This window comes from Gekko japonicus, unplaced genomic scaffold, assembly GCF_001447785.1.
Source record: "Gekko japonicus isolate JY-2015 unplaced genomic scaffold, Gekko_japonicus_V1.1 scaffold618, whole genome shotgun sequence".
In the NCBI taxonomy this organism is placed as follows: Eukaryota; Metazoa; Chordata; class Lepidosauria; order Squamata; family Gekkonidae; genus Gekko; species Gekko japonicus.
In genome coordinates this window covers 36,082-58,922 of record NW_015159726.1, presented here as the reverse complement: position 1 = coordinate 58,922, position 22,841 = coordinate 36,082, and the positions used below count along the sequence as shown (strand labels likewise).

Sequence of the window (22,841 nt, the reverse complement as noted above, 5' to 3'; positions counted from 1 at the left end):
TTGGTGCCAGGTGGTAACCTGGTACGTAGAGGACAGTGAATGAATTGATGATATGTGGGGAAGGAGGACATTGATCCACACATGGACCTTCCAACTTCTCATCCAGTTGGCACTTAAGCATGCCTAATATTATCTTGGTTGCATCTGTATTATTACTTATGAATCATAAAACGGAGTTCTAATTTTCTGGACCCACACCCACCCAACAGCCTCAGACTGACTGGCAATAATGTGAAAGGAGAGGTGGCTTATAATGTCCGGGCATTCCTTGCTTTTGTCTGAATAAGTCTGTCAATTTGGGATAACAATTCAGAACTATCCTGAAAAAAATGAAACATTTTATTTATTTGGGATTTGTATCCCGCCCTACCCAAACGGCTCAGGGCGGCTGACAAGCGGCAATGCCGAATAAAAACAATAAAGCAATGTTATATACATAATAAAATTCGGGGCTCTACTATTCTACATTAAATCCCCCAACATATTCCTGATGAAGAAACCAGGCCTAGCAGTGTCAACATTATGATTGTGCACATGGTTACAGAACCACCAGTATAGAACAGGACTTGTTTCCTGTTGGTTATATGGCTTGGTTCCAATCAAACACAACAAGCTCCACTCAAGGAACACAGCTTTGTCACCACCACCCTTCCCTGCTATGACTCCTAATACTGAAAGGTAAGGAACCCCTGGGGAGGATGTGAGCAGGGGGGGCACATTGGGTATGAGATAATCAGAAATCTCTGCATGGACACAAGTGCCCCTCTTCTCTTTGGAAGAGCAGCTTTGGCTCCATGTCATGATTTCTCAACATGAGATGGATTGACTCAGTCAAAAAAGCCACAGCCCTCAGTTTGCAAGACGTGAGCAAGGATGTTAGCAACAGAATGTTTTGGAGGTTATTAATTCATAGGGTTGTCATAAGTCAGAAGCAGGGTTGCCAGCTCCAGGCTGAGAAATACCTGGAGATTTTGGGGGGGAGCCTGGGCAGGGTTTGGGGAGGGCCAGGACTTCAATGGGGTATAATAGAAGAGAAGAAGAGATTGGATTTATACCCCACTCTTCACTACTCGAAGGAGCCTCAGAGTGGCTTACAATCCCTTTCCCTTCCCCTCCCCACAATAGACACCCTGGCGTTCAGACGGGGCCTTTCTGCCGGCATAAACTGCACCGGTTGGAACCGGTGCATTTATGCTGGCAGAAACGCGATCACACTTACCTCCATTTTGCGGATCCCATCGTTGTATGCCCAGTCACATGCTGCGGGCGTCGGCGTTTTTTTTTAAACACAGTTTGAGCATGCGCATAGGCAGCCATTCACAGAATGGCGATCTTTGCGCATGCTCAAACCCCCCCATTACATTTAAACTTTAAAGGTAAGGACTTACCTTTAAAGTTTAAAGCCCAAACTGGCCTCCCTTAAGTCCCGGACTCCTCCGGATAGTTAAAGTAAGGGCTGCTTTTTTTTTTTAACAAACGCTCAGGGCGAAGCTTCGCCCAAGCGCATATCGCTCAGTTTTTAAAAAAATGGCGGGGGGAAAACGGAAGCCTCAGGCTTCCGACGGAAATGGCTAGGCACCGTTGGAGAGCGATCAGACGGCGAGGTACAGCGTTTACAACCGTTGCACTCAGGATACCACCACTTGGGACCTAGTGGCAGAGTGCAACGGTGTAAAGGGCTTTACACCGGTTAGGGACAGGAGGCAGATGTTCCCTGTCTGAACACCGGTGAGTACAATGATTGCAACCGGCACCTATACCGATGTAAAGCCCCCGTCTGAACGCACACCCTGTGTGGTTGGTGTGGCTGAGAGAACTCTCTTGAGAACTGCCCTTGAGAGAACAGCTCTGAGAAAACTTATGATGGACCCAAGGTCATGCTAGCAGCTGCATGTGGAGGAGTGGGGAATCAAACGCGGTTCTCCCAGATCCAGGCTCTTAAACACTACACCAAACTGACTCTAATACCATAGAGTCCACCTTCCAAAGCAGCCTGGAGGTCAGTTGTAATTGTAGGAGATTTCTAGGCTCCACCTGGAGGTTGGCAGCCCCCTAGCCAGAAGTGACTTGATGGCACTACACACACGATTTCTAGATTTGTGACATCAATCTATTTAGAAAGCAAAGCTGAATTTTAAAATTATAGTGTGCACAGCAAACAGTTAGCTACAGAATTCAAAGAACAGAACTAGGCGCTTAGGTACATACAAGGAAATTGCCTGCAACTCTTGACCTGATTCCAAGGAAGATCCCTTCCAAAACAAGAAAACAAAAAACCGCAAAGAAGGTAAACTGTTGGTACCTGGTACCAGCAAAGCAATAAATAAAAGGAGGAACCTATGTCCTCATTCCCCACATGTCATCAATTCATTTACTGTCCTCTGTGTACCAGGCTACCACCTGGCACCAAATTGTTAAATATTAACATGATGCTATTAGTCAAGAAAGGCTCGTCATTTATGCAATACGTAAACCACCCCGGTGATCTTCCTCACCTAAAACTCTGCGGCTCCTTGAAAGCACAGTTCACTAGCACTTAGAGCAAAATTCATATTATTATTTGGTTATTTATAGTTCACTTTTCTAAGTGAGACTCAGGGTGCAATCACAAAACGTAAATCACGGTCAACCAACAGGATGGGACATCCAGTGAGCAACACAATAAGGTTTGGACGACAGAAATCTGAAAACAAACAGTTTTTGTTAAGGCAGTTTTTACAAAACCTTCTCCCCCAGATATGGATTGCGCTTGCAATAAGGGGTGGTATTTCCCTATACCTTTCTCCTGACCTGAAGTGGCTTGACTGGAGCTAATATCTGCCCTGCTGGGGAAGATATATATATGGCCCTCCAAGAAGGGCATTTCAGATCAGGAATATGACATGAGGAAAGGTACAGCATGGCCTTCAGCCAGGGAGCCCTGGCAATTTCTGTTTACGCATTAAAACAAAGCTGTTCAGATTTGACCTCCCAGAATCTCATACTTTGTCCTGATGGGTTAGGAAGGCTCCAACTGTCCAAGCTTTCCACAAACTATGCAAAATAGAATTGTTCAAGAGTGCAGGTAAATAGAACTGTACTGTAATGAAATAGCAGAAAGTTGTATTGGTAAAAGGACAGGGTCTGTGACCTAAACCACCTCATTGCTTTCTAACACTGTAAGTATGCACCACTTAACATACCGTGTTTAAAAGCTCATGCTCTGTTTCAGCTGTGTTCGAGATGTCTGTTTGTTTTCAGATTTCTGTAGTGGTTATATGTGGTTCACCACGTGGCTTGGTCCTATTCCCATAGAGAGGCTCCAGAGCAAGCTGGCATATTCCTAGCAATGACGAATCATGGTGGTTGTATTTGCATTTCTTTTTTAAAAGAATTGAGTCAATTATTTATAAGTTTATTTTAGTGCCTGTAACTATTTCTATAAGGAACTATAAGGAAGGCCGAGTACCGAAGAATAGATTCTTTTGAATTTATGGTGCTGGAGAAGACTCTTGAGAGTCCCCTGGACTGCAAGGAGATCAAATCAGTCAATCCTAAAAGAAATCAACCCTGACTGTTCCCGGGAAGGCCAGATACTGAAGCTGAAGCTCAAATACGTTGACCACCAAATGAGAAGGGAGCACTCACTAGAGAAGACCCTGATGCTGAAAAAGATTGAAGGTCAAAGAAGACAGGGACGGCAAAGGATGAGATGGTTAGACAGTGTCATCGAGGCAATGAATATGAAATTAAGCAAACTCCGGAGCATGATGTGGTCCATGGGACTGCGAAGAGTCGGACTCGACTGTGCGACTGAACAACAACAACAAAACTATTTCTGTGGTTACTCATAGACATGCACATAATACAAGTTAGGAGGGAGGATTTCTCTTTCTTCCCTTCCTCTCATTTGAGCCTACCTGTCCGTGGCAGCATGTGTTCACAGTTATTCATCCCATACTTTAGTAGAAATAATTACTTTATGTGTATGCGTTTTGAATAATGACAACTCAGACACCATTTCTGATGCCTTCCTCAAAAGACCACAAAGTAGTGCACAAACATTCTTCATGCCTTGAATTGTTCCTGTGAGCAAGGTGCTCCCCCTGTTATCTATATTCTAGTCATATTTGTGGCTTAACTGCACATTACATTTGCTTAATGGCCTCTCCAGGAGCTGGGGGTTGCCAGCTCCCTGGTCTGGGTGGGGGTTACCCTGCTTTTGTGGGCTCCTCTCCGCTGCCAGCCAGTTGGACTACGGGGGGGGGGTCCACCCACAAATGTCCCCAAGGACAGTGTGATGATGTCACCCAAAAGTGACATCATCATGCCACTGATGTTGCATGGCGACGTTCTAGGTTTCGGGCAAAGGTGTATGGTAAATTTGGGCTCAAAACCATAGAGCTTTGCCCAAAACCTAGTGTCAGTGGTGTGATGACATCACTTCTGAGTGATGTTATTGTGCTGTACGTGCTTTGTATACATGGCAGAGGCTCCCAGAGAGGAATGAAGATCCCCCTATGGGCGGCACAGTAAGACCTGACAACCCTACAGGCTGGCAGCCAGGCATGCACTGGGAGAGCCATTCTCTAAATCCAGTTCTCGGGTGTGCAGAGGCAGATTGGGACTTGGACTGTATGGGGAAAGGCAGCTTAAGCCTTCCCTGTGACCATTTTCCAGCCTGAAATGGCCTCGGGGTACGGTTTGCCTTGCTGGAGAAACATACATGCAGCCCATCAGTACACATGGGGTGATTTCTCACGAGAGCTGCCTCGCAGCACAGCGCCGTTTGCCTCGATACAAACGTGTCAATTTCACACCCGAAGCTCTGGGGCTGCATTTGACTCGGGGCTTCTCCCGATTTCCTCCACAGTTTCATGATCCTCAAAAACCAGGATCACGAAACTGCGGAGGAAATCCGTCGAAGCCCCGAGTCAAAATGCAGCCCTGGAGCTTCGGGTGTGAAATTGACACGTTTGTGTTGAGGCAAACGGCGCTGTGCTGCGAGGCAGCTCTCGTGAGAAATCACCCATGGTTTCCCCAGTGAAACAAATAGTACCCCTGGAGCTGCTCTGGGTTGGGAAAATGGTGCAGGTGTCAGATATACTGTCATTGAAATGACTGGAGGGGAGGCTTCATCCTCCTTGCCAGCAAGGAGGACCTCGTGCACCTGTGTTTCATTTCTATAATTGCCTTGCAGTCCTTTCTATGCGCTCATATGCTTCATATGGGTGGAAGAAGGGGATATTCGGGCCCCTAGGTTGCTTAAGCGCTTCCATAAAACTTTTCCAGATAAGCCTGGTGGTCTCCTGGAATGCCCTGAGATCTCCTGGAATGGGTGGGAGGAAGGTGGTTTTCGAGGGGGCGGTATGTCAGATATACTGAGATAATCCTCACTGTAGATGCCACTTGACTGGAGACTTAGACACAGATCTCTGTGCAGTATTCCTACTGTCTGGATGAGCTCTGAAGTAAAATGAGCAAAGTGGAAAGATTTCATACCAACATCTTTTTTCAAGGCTTGCCTTTGCCTCTCTACTATTGTCCTGTTTCCAGGAGTTGGCTAGATCTGGCAAACAAGGTTTCTATGAAGGCCGTGTGGCCAAAGCTATCGTTGACATTCTGCAGAATAATGGTGGAGTAATGAATTTAGAGGATCTGAAAAATCATGCCACTGAAGAAGTCAAACCTATTGTCACGAATTACAAGGTACGCCAAGGTACCAATTATATTCAACTGTTAGATTAGGTAATGATCTGTTTAACCATTCTCTGCCTTGAATGTTTACTATATATTCATCAGCTGTTGGGGTTTATCCCAATAAAGCCAAGTTGAAAAGAAAAGCATTTTGGTTAATTTGATAATGACTTCAGATTAACATAAATATTAAAGTGTATTGTTTCTACTATAGAAAGACAAATGCAACACAAAAGCCTATTGTGTTTAATAGCACCCCAAATTCTAAAGATATCCTAACTCATTTTGTAGATAGCTGAGAGGTTTAAATCTACCATTTATCGCCATTTATCTCTGTAGCCTGAAGCAGTTGTCTTTTAGCATTACAGACTCAAAGCCTTTAGCAAGACACTTGGGCATACACTTAATGAATGCATGCTAAACTGGCAAATTTCCAGGCACACTGTTGAACTGGGACTCAAGACAAAAAGAAAGAAGAATTGAGAAAATATTCTGAATACTTGCCCAACTTTTGTGTTCTCTTTCCCCCACCCACATAAGTTTCCACAAAAGAGGGTGTTGTGTTATTCAGTGTGTTTCTCCTGAAACTTTAAAGCAAAACTTTCCAGTTACATAGCCAACACTGGAAAGAAACTGGGGTTTGCTTGCCAACTTATCCTTGGGATTCCCTCCCTACATTGTCCCATAGAGTCTGTTTTGTTTTTTCTCTAATTTTTGTCTTCTGTAGAGTAATAAGATTGTCTGCCACACCACACTTCCTTCCCAGGCCTACCCACTGCACAAATACAGGCACAAGAAACTAGACTTGGGCTTAACTTCTAGTTAGCTTTTAAAGGAATAAACTATATATATGGGAGCTGTATTTAAGAACAATGTTGTTTCTCTCAAACAAATTGGGTTTGCAATTTATGTGCAAACTGCTTGCAGTCAGGCTAACTTACTTTAAATCCAATACAGCCTGGCAAACCGACTGTGTGAAATTTTCTTCTTCTCCCACAGTTCAGCCAGTACATTGTATACACAAATGTGAATCTTATCACTATGGCATAGAGTTTTGAAATTTGGAGGACATATACTCCAAAGCACCTGGATTACTAAAGATACCCCTGAAAATTGGTGATTTTTATTCCTCCCCAGGGGATTCAAAGGAGCATGCTGGAAATTATACAGCAGCCATATAACAAAACCCTGATGGCCCTTTCTTCATATTAAAAGACTCCTGGCAGAACTATTTCACTGGAGAGGAATAGAGAGAATGAGCTGTTGGAATCAGACAAGTATTGGGAATGTTTAATCCTTCCCTGCCAACCACTTTCTTCCTGAAACCTTTTTCTCTGATTGTATGGTTGCTTGATTTGTCAACCAAATGAGTTGGAATCCCTGCATTTTGGATGTAACCTAAGTTCACAAGTTGGTTTGATGAAGAACCCTGGTGTGCAGTCCTGTAAACCAGAATTAGGTCAAGGTCAAGGTTCCCTTGCTCGAAAGCCAGTCGAATCCGACTCTAGGGTTGCAGTGCTCATCTCCGTTTCAAAGCCGAAGAGCCAGCGCTGTTTGAAGACATTTCCGTGGACATGTGGCCAGCATGACTAAACACCAAGGCGCACGGAACGCTGTTACCTTCCCACTGAAGTGGTACCTATTTATCTACTTGCAATTTCTTGCTTTCGAACTGCTAGGTTGGCAGGAGAAACCAGAAATATTGGGTGTAATAGTGGGTTCCATGGATGAGCAGGTTTGGGTCTAGTGATCAGCTCAACTTTATTTGTGATTTCAGCAAGAGCAAGACAAGACCCCAGAGCCGCAGCTCTGTTAAATAGCATTGTTAAATTGCCACACCCAAACATACTCCCAGTGATAGGCTATTTACATAACATTTCCACTAGACTGATTACTTCCAGAGGCCTGTTAGGCTATTGTTCTTGTGCTCCAAGCTCAGCCAGTCTCTGGTGTGACATACCTGGAATGGTTCAGTTTTTGGATGTTACTGTAAACAGACTTTAATCAAACTGCACTAGTTTCCTGTGACATTTGAATGCAGTCTTAATCTTGCTAGCAAGCAAAGTGGTTCCCAACTCAATTAATTCCTCTTCTCCTTTGAGAACACCCAAATTCACAGACTTAATATCGGCCTAAGACAACAATGTGTAGGCCAGAGAACCTTGACTGCTACCTACGTACAGTGTAGCTTTTGTTTATATTGTCCCCTCCATAAAATGCCTGAAACATTTCCTTTTTGTTCTTCAAAACGTCTAGGGGTTCTTAAGAGGAGTGTGTAAAGTTTGTTGCAAAGGAGTGTGCTGTCAAATAGAATGAAAATCGATCTTTTCCTGTTAAGTTTAGAAGCCCTTAAACATGCCTAAATTTTCTGACTTTGCGGGGTTCTGTTTGTTTGCACTCTGAATACACATTTGTCTGATTAAGGCTTCTGTGCAGCTTCAAACTGGTGCAATCTTCCACCTGTTTGTCAACCTGCTATTCTTAGTTCTGTACAGAGGAGAGATGACTGATAGGTTGAAAAGCTACCCAAATTAAACAAAATTTAGATCTGGCATTAGTACTATCCTTGAATGGTAGAATCCTTGGAATCTCATTCTGCCTGTATTTAAAAATGGAATTTGGCGATAATGGGTTGTATTCACCTATTTACTTCCACTGCATAAAAAGTCTTCTTCTACCAAAGTAAGGTTTCTCACTTCAAGTGTCCAAAGTTCTTGCAGTAAAGTTATGGCATATTTTCCAAATCTGGTACCTGTTTGAATCTGACTAGTTTATCCTTGCTCATTGGTGACAAATAACCCCTGAGCAATTTTGAGAATGACGAGCGCATTGGTCACCAGTGTGGTCTTAGGAATTGTGATGCTGGAGTTCTCACTTAAGCAAAGGAGACTCTTAACACCCATTTATTAGCTAAGGTGTGCCAGATTGCAATCATACATTTCAATACTACCAAGAATAGTCTCCTTCTAAACCCAGACCTAGTAATAAACACATTAGTCACACTGGGAATGCACATGTACCTGGCAATGAGCAATGTGTTTAAACAAAAGAAGAAAAGCATATGGTACTCAGTTGAACATACATGTGTTATTTAGAAATTGCTAGCTGTGCCTTGACCTTAGTCCTGCTAAAGAGAACTAAATTCTAAGTTGTTATTACTTCCATTCTAGGAAGGTATTTCTGAAATGTATTTTTCCAACAGATGCCATTGTTATCCAAATGATGGGATTTCCTGTTGTGCATAGAGAAAGTTCTGGACTTAAATTTTTAAGATTTAGGAGCTAGATCTAAAAGAAGCTGGCATTTGTATGAAAGACTTAAGGCCCAGCAACTAATAGCATCCAGGTGCAGTAATTGTAATACATACTACACTGAATCAATTAGGGTTGCCAAATGAATTTTGGCCGGGAGCGGGGGGCTCCCGGCTGGCATCTAACTCGTGCGCGCATCACCCGGAAGTGACGTCGCACGCTGGGGGCGGGGCCACACCATTTGAGGGGAAAACAAAGAGTTTCCCCCTCAAATGGTGTGTCCGCCCCCCGGGGGGATTTGGGAACCCTAGAATCAATCTCTATTTAAGTATTGTTATTTGCATGTTAAGGAAGTAATATAATTAACTAAGTTGGTGATACAACAAACACATTCATATAGACCAGTGATGGCAAACTTTTTAGAGACCGAGTGCCCAAACTGCGACCCAAAACCCACTTATTTATTGCAAAGTGCCAACACAGCAATTTAACCTAAATACTGAGGTTTTACTTTAGAAAAAACAACTCATACATTAACTTAAGATGATCCAAAGAAAGTAAGGAACGCAATCCCAAATGCTTTCATTTACTTAAAATTATTTGGCAGAGAATTCAACACTTTAATGATGGTCTGGGCCTGGCTGGGGCGATGGCACGTGTGCCCACAGAAAGGGCTCTGAGTGCCACCTCTGGCACCCGTGCCATAGGTTCGCCACCACTGATATAGACTATTGATAGTGTGTTGGGGAAAATACTCTTCTTCATTATATCGTATAAATATAAAATAAATATAAATATATAAAAATAAATGGTCACTTCCAGGCTTGATTACTGCAACTCGCTCTACATAGGCTTACCTTTGAGGCTGACCCAGAAATTACAGCTGGTGCAAAATGTTGGAGCACGCCTGCTGATGTCGACACCTATGTGGGCTCACATTTGGCAGGTGCTCCGCCAACTGCATTGGTTGCCAGTTGACTTCCGGATTCGCTTCAAGGTGCTGGTAATCACCTTTAAAGCCTTATCCGAGGGACCACCTCTTCCCATATACGCCCCAAAGAGCATTACGTTCTATGGACCAACTTCTCCTGGTTGTCCCTGGCCCGAAGAACGTCCGTCTTGCCTCGACCAGGGCCAGGATTTTCTCTGCCCTGGCCTCTGCCTGGTGGAACATGCTCCCAGTTGAGATTAGGGCCCTGCAGGATTTTCTTCAATTCCTCAGGGCCTGTAAAACAGAGCTGTTCCAACAGGCTTTTGGCTGAGGCAGCAGACGTCCCTGTATGGCATCCCTGAGGTGGTTGTCACCCACCTACCAACCCAAATAATATGCCAGGGAACCTCCCACAACCAGCTGACTTGTCAGAAGTGTGGCTGTGTCTTAATGTCTATTACTGTTCCTATTGTTTAGATTGTTTAATTTTAATTGTATTTATTGTATTGTTTTATGATGTTACCCGCCCTGAGCCCACTTGTGGGATGGGCAGGCTATAAATACAAATAATAAATAATAAAATAAATAAATCCATAAATATAAAATGCCAGAATTTTCTTTTTCAGGGTGTGAATGTTTGGGAAATCCCTCCCAATGGACAAGGAATCACAGCATTGTTAGCCCTGAACATTTCGGAAAATTTCAACATGAAAGGTATATTTCATTTGAACATCTCAAGTGTCTGCTGCTCCTTGTGCAAAAATAGACCCGGAAAAGGAAGTAAACTTTTTTGAAAAGCCTGTCAGCAAATCCAGTTTAAATAAGACGTTTCTGTATGCCATTGCACCGGTTCAGACACACTGTTGATTAGCTGACACGTGGAGCAGTGAGGTGGAAGAGCTGAAAGTGTGAGCTGCTTGTGTTTCCTGCTACAGCATTGTATGGAGCGAACTGACAAAGTTCTCTAACCTGAAAGTGATAACTGTTCATTCTAATCTTCTGGACAGTTGATATAAATATTTAACAAATGTCTACCAAATTGATTTTTTTTAAAAGTTTTTTACGCTCTGGAAATCCTGTGTTATGTATGCATGGCTTGCTGTCAGTTCAATATTTTAAATTACTGATTAACAGTAAATCCAGGGCTCTAGTCGGGGGGGAGCTCTCAGGTACGGAGCTCCGGAAGAGAACCTCTAGGGGGCGGGGCGGTCACGTGGTGAAGCCCCGCCCCCTTCTTTACCCCGCCCTCTGCTTCGATCCTCATTCCGTTTGGGAATGAGGATGAAGCAGGAGGGTAAGTAGCCGGGCCTTCTGACACACTTCCGGTGATGTCAGGGGGTGTGGCCTTCTGTCACTTCCGGTGATGTCAGGGGGCGTGGCATATGCAAATAAGTTATGCTAATGAGTTATGCTAATGAGCTCCGGCAGCTCTTTTTCTACAACAAGACCCCTGAGTAAATCAATAAATTGTTCCTCCCCTGTGCAACACCTATGAAGACTAACAGTATGTCAGTCTTTATAGGTGTCACATAGAGGAATGATCTTTTCAGAGGTGTGGATGATCTCTTTTGTAGCCCATGATCATCCTGATTGTTTTATTTTGTTCTGCCCTTGAGTCCGAGGTTTGGTAATGCTGCAAGATGTAGTTGAGAAAAACCTAAATCAGCCCCTGGAGATGCAACCAGTAAGCTTATTGAGGTGTTTGTATTGTAAGTACTAGTTCATCACTGGATTCAGAAGTAACAGCAAACTCTGGTTTGCAGACTACATATTGGATAAACAATAGCTTATCATTACACTTCAATTATCTTGAACTGTTCCCCTTATCCTTTCCTTGTATAATTTTGGAACTTTTAAAACTTTTAAAAAATTTAATGAAATAATGGTTGAAACACAGAAACAATACAAGCTTGCCCCTTCCCTGCTAGCAATGACCTGCCATTTCATTAACCTTTTCTCATTTGTAAATTCTTTGTTTCCTGAAAGCTGTTGATTCCCATTCTTGAGACCCAGATTCACATCTTTCACTTTGCAAACAAGGTTTCCTCCCCCATTGGAGGGGTTTCTTAGCAAGCCCTCCCCCCCTTTACTACTCTGCATTTAAATGATTCAGACTTCAGGAAAAGTGCTATTATAAAAAAAAATGATGGGGAAGTTGCTTCAGTTGCAAAAGACCATGTTATAGCGGAGGGAGCAAATTTGCATGTTGGAAGGAATCTACATTATAAAGTTTATGTTATTTGAGCAGCGATATTGTCAAGTTGTATTTCTGTGAATGAAATATATTCAGGAGTAATAAATCCTGCCTCTCGAATCTGGTGTGATTCTTCTTTTTCTGTTTCTAGAAATGGATCATAATACTGCTAATTATTTGCACATTCTAATTGAAGCTTTGAAAACCAGTTTTTCCGATGCTTTCTGGTTCTGTGCGGATCCAGAAAAAGTTTCTGTTCCAACAACAGAGCTCCTTTCAAAATCTTATGCCAGTAACCGTTCCCAGCTAATTGATTTACAGAGGTGAGGTCTCTTTACTTGTTTGCTATTTAAAAATTATTAGCATAAACATAGTTCTTTGAAAAAGATTGCTGCAGTTTTTGTGTACATAAATTACAGCTCTAGTTTATTTGATGTGGCCAGGATCCAGAGAGCTACTTTGGGCACGCCTAAAGGCTGAGGCATGCCCTGCAGAACACTTCTTTTCTTTTGAAGATCTGACCTCCAGGCAATATTACATAGTCTTTTGTATGTGGTATGCCCCCCCCCCCGCTGTTTGATAAACTTTAATCCAAAGCTAGATGTTTGGAATCCATAACTCATTTTACATTGTGATATAGTAGTATGAGGTATAGAATTCAGGGGTTTTTTCCCTTTTGAGATTTATGAAGATTTATATCCTAAATAAAAGTATTATAGAAAATTTTATGGAACATTTCATGGGCAGAAGAAGGAGGGAGCGGGGGGGGGAATTGTAGGAAAAAGGATGCTGGTTCTTGGATACCATGTGACCATGTCTGGAACCCATCTAGCTCCTCCTAGGCTGCGGTCACATGGAACAGTAGCCACGCTAGAGGGACAGAAGATAGGCGGATTTTCCGGGCACGATCTCACCGCCACATCTGGGAAGCGTAGAGCTCCCGTGGCTCAACCGAGGCTTCCCTCCGAAGATGCGTGGCAAAAAACTAGTACCTCGGAGGTACTAGTTTCCGGAAACTGCGGGTCAAGGGCGGGCGTCTGATCGCGTTTCCGGTGGCATCCGGCGCCCACCCATGTCCCCTCGCAAACAAGTCCTTTCCCCCCCCCAAGGCTCCACGGATGCGCACAAGCACCCAACGGAGCATGCGCACACTTCAGTTTTAAAAAGTTTAAAAACACAATAACAACCCCATTTGCCACCCCGCCCCGCTTCTTTGCCTGTGGTGTGATCGGCACCTCCCCCCTAGCCACGGGACCCCGACGGGACCTCAACCAAACGTCTGATCTCGCAGTCGCATGTTAGTTTGCCCCAGGGCAAACAGCCACGCTTCCCCCCGCATTTTCCAGCCCGTGTGACCGGGGCCCTAGTTTTTTTGCCATCATAGCAATCTGTAGCTCTGACCTGAATAGCCTAGGCTATCCCAACCTTGTCCAATCTTGGAAGCTAAGCCCGGCTGGCCCTGGTCAGTATTTGGATGGGAGACAAACAAGGAATATCAGGGTCGCTACGCAGAGGCAAGTGTTGGCAAACCACCTCTGTTAGCCTCTTGCCTTGAAAACCCTACAGGGTCACCGTAAGTCAGTTGCAACTTGACGGCCAGGGGAAAAATAATCTGTAAAGCAGCCTAATAAATTCAGCAGCAGCTCTGACCTCAGTGATATTGCTACTACTCAGCCAATGAGTAGGGAGGGCTCGCAGACTGGCAAGGAAAAGTGATCCGCAGCCCATGTTTAAAATCCATACCTCCACTTGGAGAACCCAGGGACAGTTAAACCGTGTGATGTTGGAGTGCTGCTTATGCAAACTGAGCCAATTTTCGGAGGAAGGGAGTCTCAGAAAGGTGGCGCATCTGCTGTAAACATTGTATATACACCCTTGGCGTTCACTGATGTAGTATGGGAGGTTGGGGACATTGCATATACTGATTTTTGTTTTGGTTTTGATCCAATGGTCTTTCTCTCTCTCTCTAAGCATCAGTGATGTCAATGTCAGTTGATTGGTTGCAATTGCATCTCCTCAAGTTGAAATTGACTTCCCCAGCCTTGATGGACTAGGAAGTGATTTACTCACTAGAGGAGAAAGGGAGCAGGGAAAGGGGAGATGCTGTGGGGGTTTTCGGGAAAGAGAAAGATTAAATAGTAGGAGAGAGGGAAAAATGAGATCCCCTTTCCCATGTCCTTGCAGGTTCCCTGATTGTAATGCAGCAGTTCACTGTCATTGTTTCTTCAAACAGCACATAATTAAATTATATGTTGGTGGCCACTGGCTAGTTCTTCTAAAGATAGAAGGAAAAACACAAAGGCAGTATTCTGCCCAATTGCAGAGTGAGCAGCAAAACTGTTCCATTTTCCAGAGCCAATGAAGCCAAATGGTAATGGATGAATGACAAACACTGTATTAGGCAATTGACACTTTTGTCGAAGTTCTTTTATTAATAAGCACACTGGACTGCCTGTGTTTAGTTTTGTTATGCATTGATTCCTCTCTTGGTGCCTTGTGCCTTTTATCACAAATGTATAGCATGTACTTCTTACCCAAGTCAGACTGTTGGTTCCTTGAGCTCAGTATTGTCTAGTCTGACGGACAACAGCTCTCCAGGAGCTCAGGCAGAGAAATGGTCTTTCCCAATGTCTCTGAAATAATTTAACTGCAGTTGCCCAGGAATAAACCCAGGAGTTTCTGCTTGCAGGACATATACACTGTTATGGAGCCACAGTCCCTGGAGGATAGATCTGTCTCTAGGTATCAGCCATGATAGATGGAACTTCAGTGTTCAGAGGCAATAAGCCTCTGGGCCAAAAAATTATTCACAGCCAAAGTGCCTCCAACTGACAGAGGAAGGGGAAGAAGCAAATGGGGGGAGGCTGCTAATGACAGGCTCCTGCTCGTGGGCTTCCGGAACCATCTGGATGGCCTTTGCTCTGCTTCATTGAACCAGACTGCTGCCCTCCAAACATGGTCCATTCTCAATACTTTTGCGAATACTGTAGAGTGAGCCAGGTTTGCTCAGATCGTGAAACTGGAAATGTTGATTTAGGACTTTTTTGTTTGTCCTGTTTCTGTGCAGAGCTACTCACAGTCTTAATCATGGCAATCCTTTCTCAGTCGGAAGTGACACAGTTTATTTCACTGTGGTGGATGGTCAAGGCAACGCCTGCTCTTTTGTTAACAGCAATTACATGGGATTCGGCACAGGGCTGGTACCTGATGGCTGTGGGTTTACACTGCAAGTAAGAAAATATTTTTTACCTTCGTAAGTGAGGTGAGAGGGGTTGGCAGATATTACGAATCCAGCATCCTTAAACATGGTTGTTTTAAAAGTGCTGTTCGCTTTAAACTATATCATGTTGCAAAAGGTTCTACATATGGGAGTATGGGAACAGTTCCTGCCTGCACACACCATCAGGTGTAGGGGGTATCAGAGGGAGATCAAAGGAAGTTTCTTTTAGAGCCAGCACAAAAGGGAAGGATGCAGGGGCAAGACGAGCTGGGCCCAGGTAGCATTCCCAGTACCCATAAGGGGGAGAAATCCCCATGTGGAAGCTGCCATTTGACATAACTAGAGATGACAAGATCCCTAAATATGACCTGGGGCTGCTGCCACCATTTTAGAGTCTAAATTGCTTCAAGGGCCTGATCCTGATCGGGTCCACAGTGCAGTGGGACGTTGTTTGCTCTCCCCCCCCTCACCTTTTCAAGTGCCAAAACTGCTATGGGGTGTGGGCACATGAGCTGGCTCTGTCTTACAGATGGTAACAAAGACCACCCACCCACAATTTGTTTCAGTAGGGTTGATATTAGTAATCGTGGGTAGGTTCAGGTAGTGTACGTTTTCTTGACCTCTTCAAAAATGAAAATTGGCCATTTCCCCCTCTGAACCTTTCATGTAGATGAAATTGAAATTGTATTTTAGAAAAACATAGGGCAGGGGTGGTGGTGGTGGGGACAGGAATAAAATTCAGCACTTATCCACCCCTGTACTTGGGGAATCAAAAACCCTGACATGCCTCCACAGAAGTCAGTGGTGCCCATTTCTGTTTCTCAAAATCCCCATACTTCCTGCAGGCTCAATAAGGTTGTTTTTGTTTTTTTATGCAACCCCCTTTGGGTTGCATTTTGAGAGTCTCTGGTTTCTATTGAGTTTACTTCTTCATTTCTCAGAACAGAGGCTTCAGTTTTTCACTACACCCTGAACACCCAAACTGCCTGGCACCTAACAAGCGGCCGTATCACACGATTATACCAGCGCTGGCAACAGCTGCAGATTCAGGGGAACTGTTGTGCTCTTTTGGAGTGATGGGTGGATTCATGCAGCCGCAAGGACACATACAGGTGGGCATCTGATGGTTTTTAGAAGAAGGGCTTGTGAGAAGTAGGACACTTTCAAAGCCTGTGATCCAAGTGTGTAAAAACAAAACCTAAGAAAAAGAAGAAGAGTTGAGTTTTATACCCCACTTTTCTCTACCCTAAGGAGTCTCAGAGTGGCTTATAATCACCTTTCCTTCCTCTCCACACAACAAACACTCTGTGAGGTACGGTAGGTGGGGCTGAGAGAGTCCTGAGAGAACTGTGACTGGCCCAAGGTCACCCAGCAAGCGTCATGTGGAAGAGGAGTGGGGAATCAAATTCGGTTCTCCACATTAGAGTTCGCCGCTGTTAACCACTACACCACACTGGCTCTCACCCACATGCATGTATACATTTTGAATTAATGTATAGAGTTGGGAAGTAACCTGTGGACATTTTTCTTACATAGCCTGTTTTGTCAAATTGGTCCAGTACAGCAATGTATGCCCCTCAACTACCTTTACTTCCTCTGACACAATGAACCTAAAATATTACTCATTTTCAGCTGTTTTAGCTGTTTCTTTTGCTGGCAATGACCTCCCTCAAGGAGATTCCTAGTCCTATGATATAGCTAGAGTGAAACAATAAGGGAAGAAGAACAGATTGGAATTATACCCCACCCTTCACTACTGGAAGGAGTCTCAGAGCGGGTTACAATCTCCTTTCCCTTCCCCTCCACACAACAGACACCCCGTGAAGGGCTCAGAGAGCTCTTGAGAGAACTGCTCATGAGAGAACAGCTCTGAAAGAACTTATGACTGACCCAAGGTCACACCAGCAGCTGCATGTGGAGGAGTGGGGACTCAAACCTGCTTCTCCCAGATTAGAGTCCGCACTCCTAATCACTACACCAAACTGGAAGGGCATTGGCTCAGTGGCAGAGGATGTTCTTTGGATGCAAAAGGTCCCAGGTCCAGTCTCCAGTTAAAGGACATTTTCCTCTGCTGGAGATCCTAGGTAATTACCCTTGGTGAGAAGCCTGATCACTTGTGAGTCAAATGCTGTATCTCCTTGCCTTGCCAGTGTCCAACTCAATCAGCTGCCAAACAGGTTCGTAGCTGTGCAATAGCTGTGATGGTGGAGTTTCAGTCCTGCCTCGTGGCTACTTTTGCACATGTGCAGTGGGTAAAACTGACTCTTCCCTGGATCATGGATGCTAAGGCCTGTGAGCTTTCTTCCTCCCCCAGCACCATTGATCTATAACTCCCATAAGACTGTGCAAAAATGCCCAAGTGGAACAACACGGCACCAAATGGTAAAACTGCCTGACTGGTTTATTGCTAGTTTTTGAAACCATGGGCTGCCAAGCAGCATGGAACAATGACAGGTCAGGGGAGGAGGCTGAGACGGCAATCAGGCTCTGTGGGAACACGCGCACACACAAACTATTTCCCAGGCTCACAAGCAGCCAAAAAGCAGTTCAATTCCCTGCTTGTGACCTGTAAGCAGGACGTGAACAGAAATGGCAGGTGCTGGGCATTCCTACTCAGAGTAGGCAGTACTCTGCTTGATGAACTGGTTGTCTGATTTGTATACAGTATATGTATACAGTATCCTATTCGTACTGTATTCATATGTATACAGTATCCTATTCATTCAATACTCATTTTACAAGGACAAGTGTAGGTAGGTGATTCTATTTTGTGAATTGCTTTCCTTTCTATTGATCTACAGAGGCAATCTTAATGACTATGCCCCCCCCCCAGTTCTGGGGAAGGAGCTGGGTGTGGCTGCTGCTGTTGCTCAGCTCATTGCTTGGCCACTGCTGCATGCTACTCAGGGCATGAACCAGGTGGTGGTGGTGGTGGTGCAGGACCCCCAGGGAGCAGAGGCACAGCAATAAGCTGGGCAGTGGTGGGGCAGAAGAGGGTCAGGCAGGCTTGGCTGTCCAGAGGGCAGCTGCCTCTGTTGCTCTTTGGCTAAGACTGGCCCTGTTGATGTGCCGGGGTTACGAAACAGGTTTGCCTCTTCCTGCTCCTTTTACCCCATTCCATTTCCCTCCATGCATTCCTAAAGGTACTACTGAACATGTTGGAATTTGGGATGAATCCACAGCAGGCCTTGGACGCTCCCCGTGTTTATGTAGAATACAAGAAAAAAGGTAAACCTGTTTTAAAAAAATTAAATGAATGTGCTGGGAAATATCTCAACTGTGTGGTTAGGCAGCTGTTGGAACTGGGATGCTGGTTATACTTAGCGCTATGGATGCTGTGGAATTTGTGTTAACTGGGGAGACTGATCAGAGCAGATCAGGATAAGAGAGTTTCTACTGAAATTTTTAAAAACGATCGATTCGGTTTGTTTCCTATCTCTCAATACTAGGAAAGCTCTTGATCACCTTTGAACTCTGCTAAACAACTGAAATCAAAGCAGTGTTCTTTACTGAAAGTCATACTATATGTTTCATGAGAAGTCCATAATGGGATCGCTGGAGATTTTTTTAAGGTTAAAAGAAAGTAATGTGGGAGGGAGGATTTGGATTATGTCTGTAGTACTGAGATAGGGAGGTCAACCCTTTCCTCTCTTTCCCTATAGCAATGCCCCCTTTCGCCAAGCTGCTATAAGCCACGGTACAAGGATAGACAGAGGCCCCCTTCACTTCAGGGATGATAATAGCTCTGGAAACTGATTGCTCCTGGGGGAATGGCACCAAGAAAAAGAATACAGATTCCCTCAGTACAGTGGCCCTGGTGCAGATCACCCACTGATGGGGTAATTTTTACCATTAAAGAATACAGTCATGGATCTCCCACATAATGTAGGAGTTATAGACTGTCTTAGAGCAGAATGAGACATGATAGGGGTATCCATATGTATTTATCCAAATATCCACCCATTGGGTGTAAAATGGGAATGTGAAGCAGGGATATAGATTTTAATAATGTCGGTGAGGGGAACTAAAGCCTGTCCTTACCTACCTTACCTCACTAAGCTCACATATGGAACTTGGGCTACACTGGGATCAAAATGCTTCAAGCAGTTCAGTGACATATCAAGGCACAGTAGGGATGCCTCCTGAGTTAGCGTACTTTGTCTTATGCTCCATCTATATATATAAAAGAAAGTCCCCTCACCGTAAAATCAACGCCCAGGCCAAACCGCTGGATCTAGAGACACCAAATTTGGGAAGAGCACCCCCACTGTGGCGTAGGTGCTCGCTAAGAAGGGAATTTTAGAAATTCAACCCCTAGGTGGGTAAAAAGGGGGGAAATGTGCTCCCCCCATTGATTCCTATGTGCCACCAGAACGTCACAGGAAGTGATGCACGACATAGAGCACGTTGGGGGTGTGGCCCCAATAGTTGGAGGGAAAACCATAGAGTTTTCCCTCCAACGATTGGGGCCACGCACCCAACGTGCTCTACGTGGTTGCATCACTTCCTGTGACGCACCCACGCTGCGCTTCGGGGGGCGGGGTTCCCCCCGGGGCCCGATTCCGCGGCGGCGGAAATTGGGCCTCCAAAGCGGGGGTTTACCCGCCACCCGCCCCCACTTGGCAGCCCTACTTCAGAGGACGGCGGAAGACAGGAAGGCCTGGCGTGATCTGGTCCATGGGGTCGCAAAGAGTTGGACTCGACTGTGCGACTGAACAACAACAACAACAACAACAAGGCCAGTTGTGGAAAGAAATGCAACGAACTCTAGGAAGAGGGCCTGGGAGAGTGCAAAGTGATATTTCATGTGCAGGCTGACACAACCATTGGCAGGGCCTTGTTTCTTATGGCCCCAACATGTTAATACATACGTATGTCTTTGACTCTCCAAAACCCCTCTAAAGTAGTGATGATGGTCCACTGTGAAAGCACCCACCTTCACCATGGCCAGCCGCGTGTCTCCTGCATTCCATGCGATGCAGCCCGGTGGCTGCTGCCTCCAAAAGTCAGGGCAGCTAAGGGCGCATTTGAGGACGGCACTGACACACGTCGGTGGTGGTTAGCTGGCCATTTACCGAGGGCCACCCAAGAGGGGCTGCCTGCAAGCAAGACGCTTGGCAGGGAATCTCGCGTCCCTCGCTGCCTGCCTGCAGGGCTGGAGCCAGGCTTCATTGCACCCTAGGCAAGGCAAATAAATGACTTGCCCCCCCCATTGCTAACCAATTTTCAAAAACAGATTAATTGTAGGAAAAATGAAAAGCACAAAACTTGAAATTGCAAATAGACCCAGGTGCCAACTTTGATTGGCTGTGCAGATTAAAAGGCACCCCATAAAACAGGCTTTCTGGCTGCACCAGGGCTGCAAGAGTTATTATTACAGTTATATACATAACCTGGCTCCCTGACGCTGTGTGATGGGCTCCTCCTCTCGTAGCGGCCATTCTGTTACTGTGTCCACCGCCCTGTGCCAGAACTCCACAGGTGCCCGCCAGCTTTGAAACGTCAGGGACCTTCGTTTTCCGGCTATTCCCGCAGTCGTTGAGAGGTTCCAGCCTTGGCCTCCTCTTGCAGTCCGCCTCCATGGAGCCGGGGCTCCTGCATGCGTGGCGGTCCTTCACCAGGCTCTGACCCCGGGCCAGGTGCTCTGGAGTGCTCTGCTGGGTGGCCAGGAAGGGGTGCCATAAGCAGGGGGGAAAGGCGGGCTACTGTGGTTATTGGGTGGTCGGGGTGGGACTCTATGTGCCGCTGTTGACCTAGGGGTGCTGGCGGGAGCCAGCGCACTGAGTGGGATGGTACCGAGCAGTGAGTGAAACAGCAGACAGCGTGAAGTGAGCGCCTTGGAGAGGGCCGGTCGGGCCGGTCTGCATGGCCGGAGAGCCATGGCCAAGTGCCCGGCCACCCCTGCTGCAAGGCTGCTGGGATGGGAGGTGCGCATGCACGCAGGCAAGCAAGCGGGCCAGCCAACTTGTTGTGGGAGTCGGCACGCTGCCCGGCAACTTCACCCGGCGAGTGCGGTGTGGAGATGAGCGACACAGCCGGACGACTGCTGGGGACGGGGCTGGCTCTGCTGGTGCTGCTGGTGCTGGGTGGTGGCCATGGAAGGGGCCTCACTGCTCTATGCCCTGTTGGAGGAGCTGCCACCGGGCTCGCTGCGCCCATCTGAGGCCGGCGCTGCCTGCCTGCCCACCCGACTCCCTGTCCTCCTGCAGGGGCTGCTTTGGAGCTGTTGTGGAGGGACTGGCCCGTGGTCCCCTCCAGCACTGCCCACCCCCACCTCCAGCACCACTGAGAGCCCGGCCACGGGTGGTGTTGCCCCGCCCGCCTGCCCGCCTGGGAGAGACAGCTGGGAAGAGAGCTGGGACGGGCCTGCCTTGGCCACCTCCAGCCACAATGAAGCCCGGACGTTCCACCCTTGGGAGCCTTCTGCACCGCATGTTTGCCCCCAAGGCCAGCCTAAACGGCATCCTCTCTCTTCTGAGGTGAAGGTGTGTTCTGCGGCAATTTTTGGCAGGCAGTGCTTCTCTGGGCGGGTCGAAGGCAACGCAGCCAGTGGCCAGGGACCCATTTTGGAGTGGCAGATGAGTGCGCCAACTGATTTTGGTGCGCATCGAACGTTGCCATGCGAAAATACCTTTATATATGACAGATACCTTTCCCCACCCCTGTGATATGCTTCCACGAGTCCCTCCATACACACAGAGAGAAATAGTCTGTAAGTCACCACAGAGCTTTGTTGGTTTTATGAGGGGCTGTGGGAAGGGGTTGTGGCTCACTGGCAGAGCATCCCCAGCATCACCAGTAGAAAGGAACTGGTAGTAAGAACATAAGAACATAAGAGATGCCAATGTTGGATCAGGCCAAAGGCCCATCCAGTCCAACACTCTGTATCCCACAGTGGCCAGAAATACCAGTGCCATCAGGAGGTCCACCAGTGGGGCCAGGACATTAGAAGCCCTCCCACTGTTGACCCCCCCCAAGCACCAAAATGACAGAGCATCACTTGCCCCAGAGCCCCTATCTATACCTTGTGGCTAATAGCCACTGATGGACCTCTGCTCCATATGCTTATCTAATTCCCTTTTGAAGCCGTCCATGCTTGTAGCACCCACCACTTCCTGTGGCAGTGAATTCCAAGTGTTAATCACTCTTTGGGTGAAGAAGTACTTCCTTTTATCCGTTCTAACCCGACCGCTCAGCAATTTCATGGAGTGCCCACGGGTTCTTGTATTGTGAGAAAGGGAGAAAAGTACCTCTTTCTCTACCTGCTCTTTCCCATGCATAATCTTATAAACCTCAATCATGTCACCCCTCAGTCGTTGTTTCTCCAAGCTAAAGAGCCCTAAGCGCCTTAACCTTTCCTCATAGGGAAGGTGTTCCAACCCTTTTATCATTCGAGTTGCTCTTTTCTGCACTTTTCCAAAGCTATAATATCCTTTTTAAGGTGTGGTGACTAGAATTGCACACAGTATTCCAGATGAGATCGCACCATTGATTTATATAGCGGCATTATGATATTGGCTGATCTGTTTACAATACCCTTCCTAATAATCCCCAGCATAGCATTGGCCT

General features: G+C 46.0%; 1 protein-coding gene across 1 annotated transcript in view; it reads left to right on the top strand.

Moving 5' to 3' along the window:
* Positions 1–22,841, top strand: part of LOC107121783 (putative gamma-glutamyltransferase YwrD) — a 40,439-nt gene that overhangs the window by 14,584 nt on the left and 3,014 nt on the right. The window contains exons 5-10 of the mRNA XM_015424812.1: positions 5,536–5,688; positions 10,485–10,572; positions 12,204–12,375; positions 15,120–15,282; positions 16,214–16,384; positions 18,416–18,500. Coding sequence (XP_015280298.1) covers positions 5,536–5,688; positions 10,485–10,572; positions 12,204–12,375; positions 15,120–15,282; positions 16,214–16,384; positions 18,416–18,500 — 832 coding nt within the window. The remainder of the gene's footprint in view (positions 1–5,535; positions 5,689–10,484; positions 10,573–12,203; positions 12,376–15,119; positions 15,283–16,213; positions 16,385–18,415; positions 18,501–22,841) is intronic.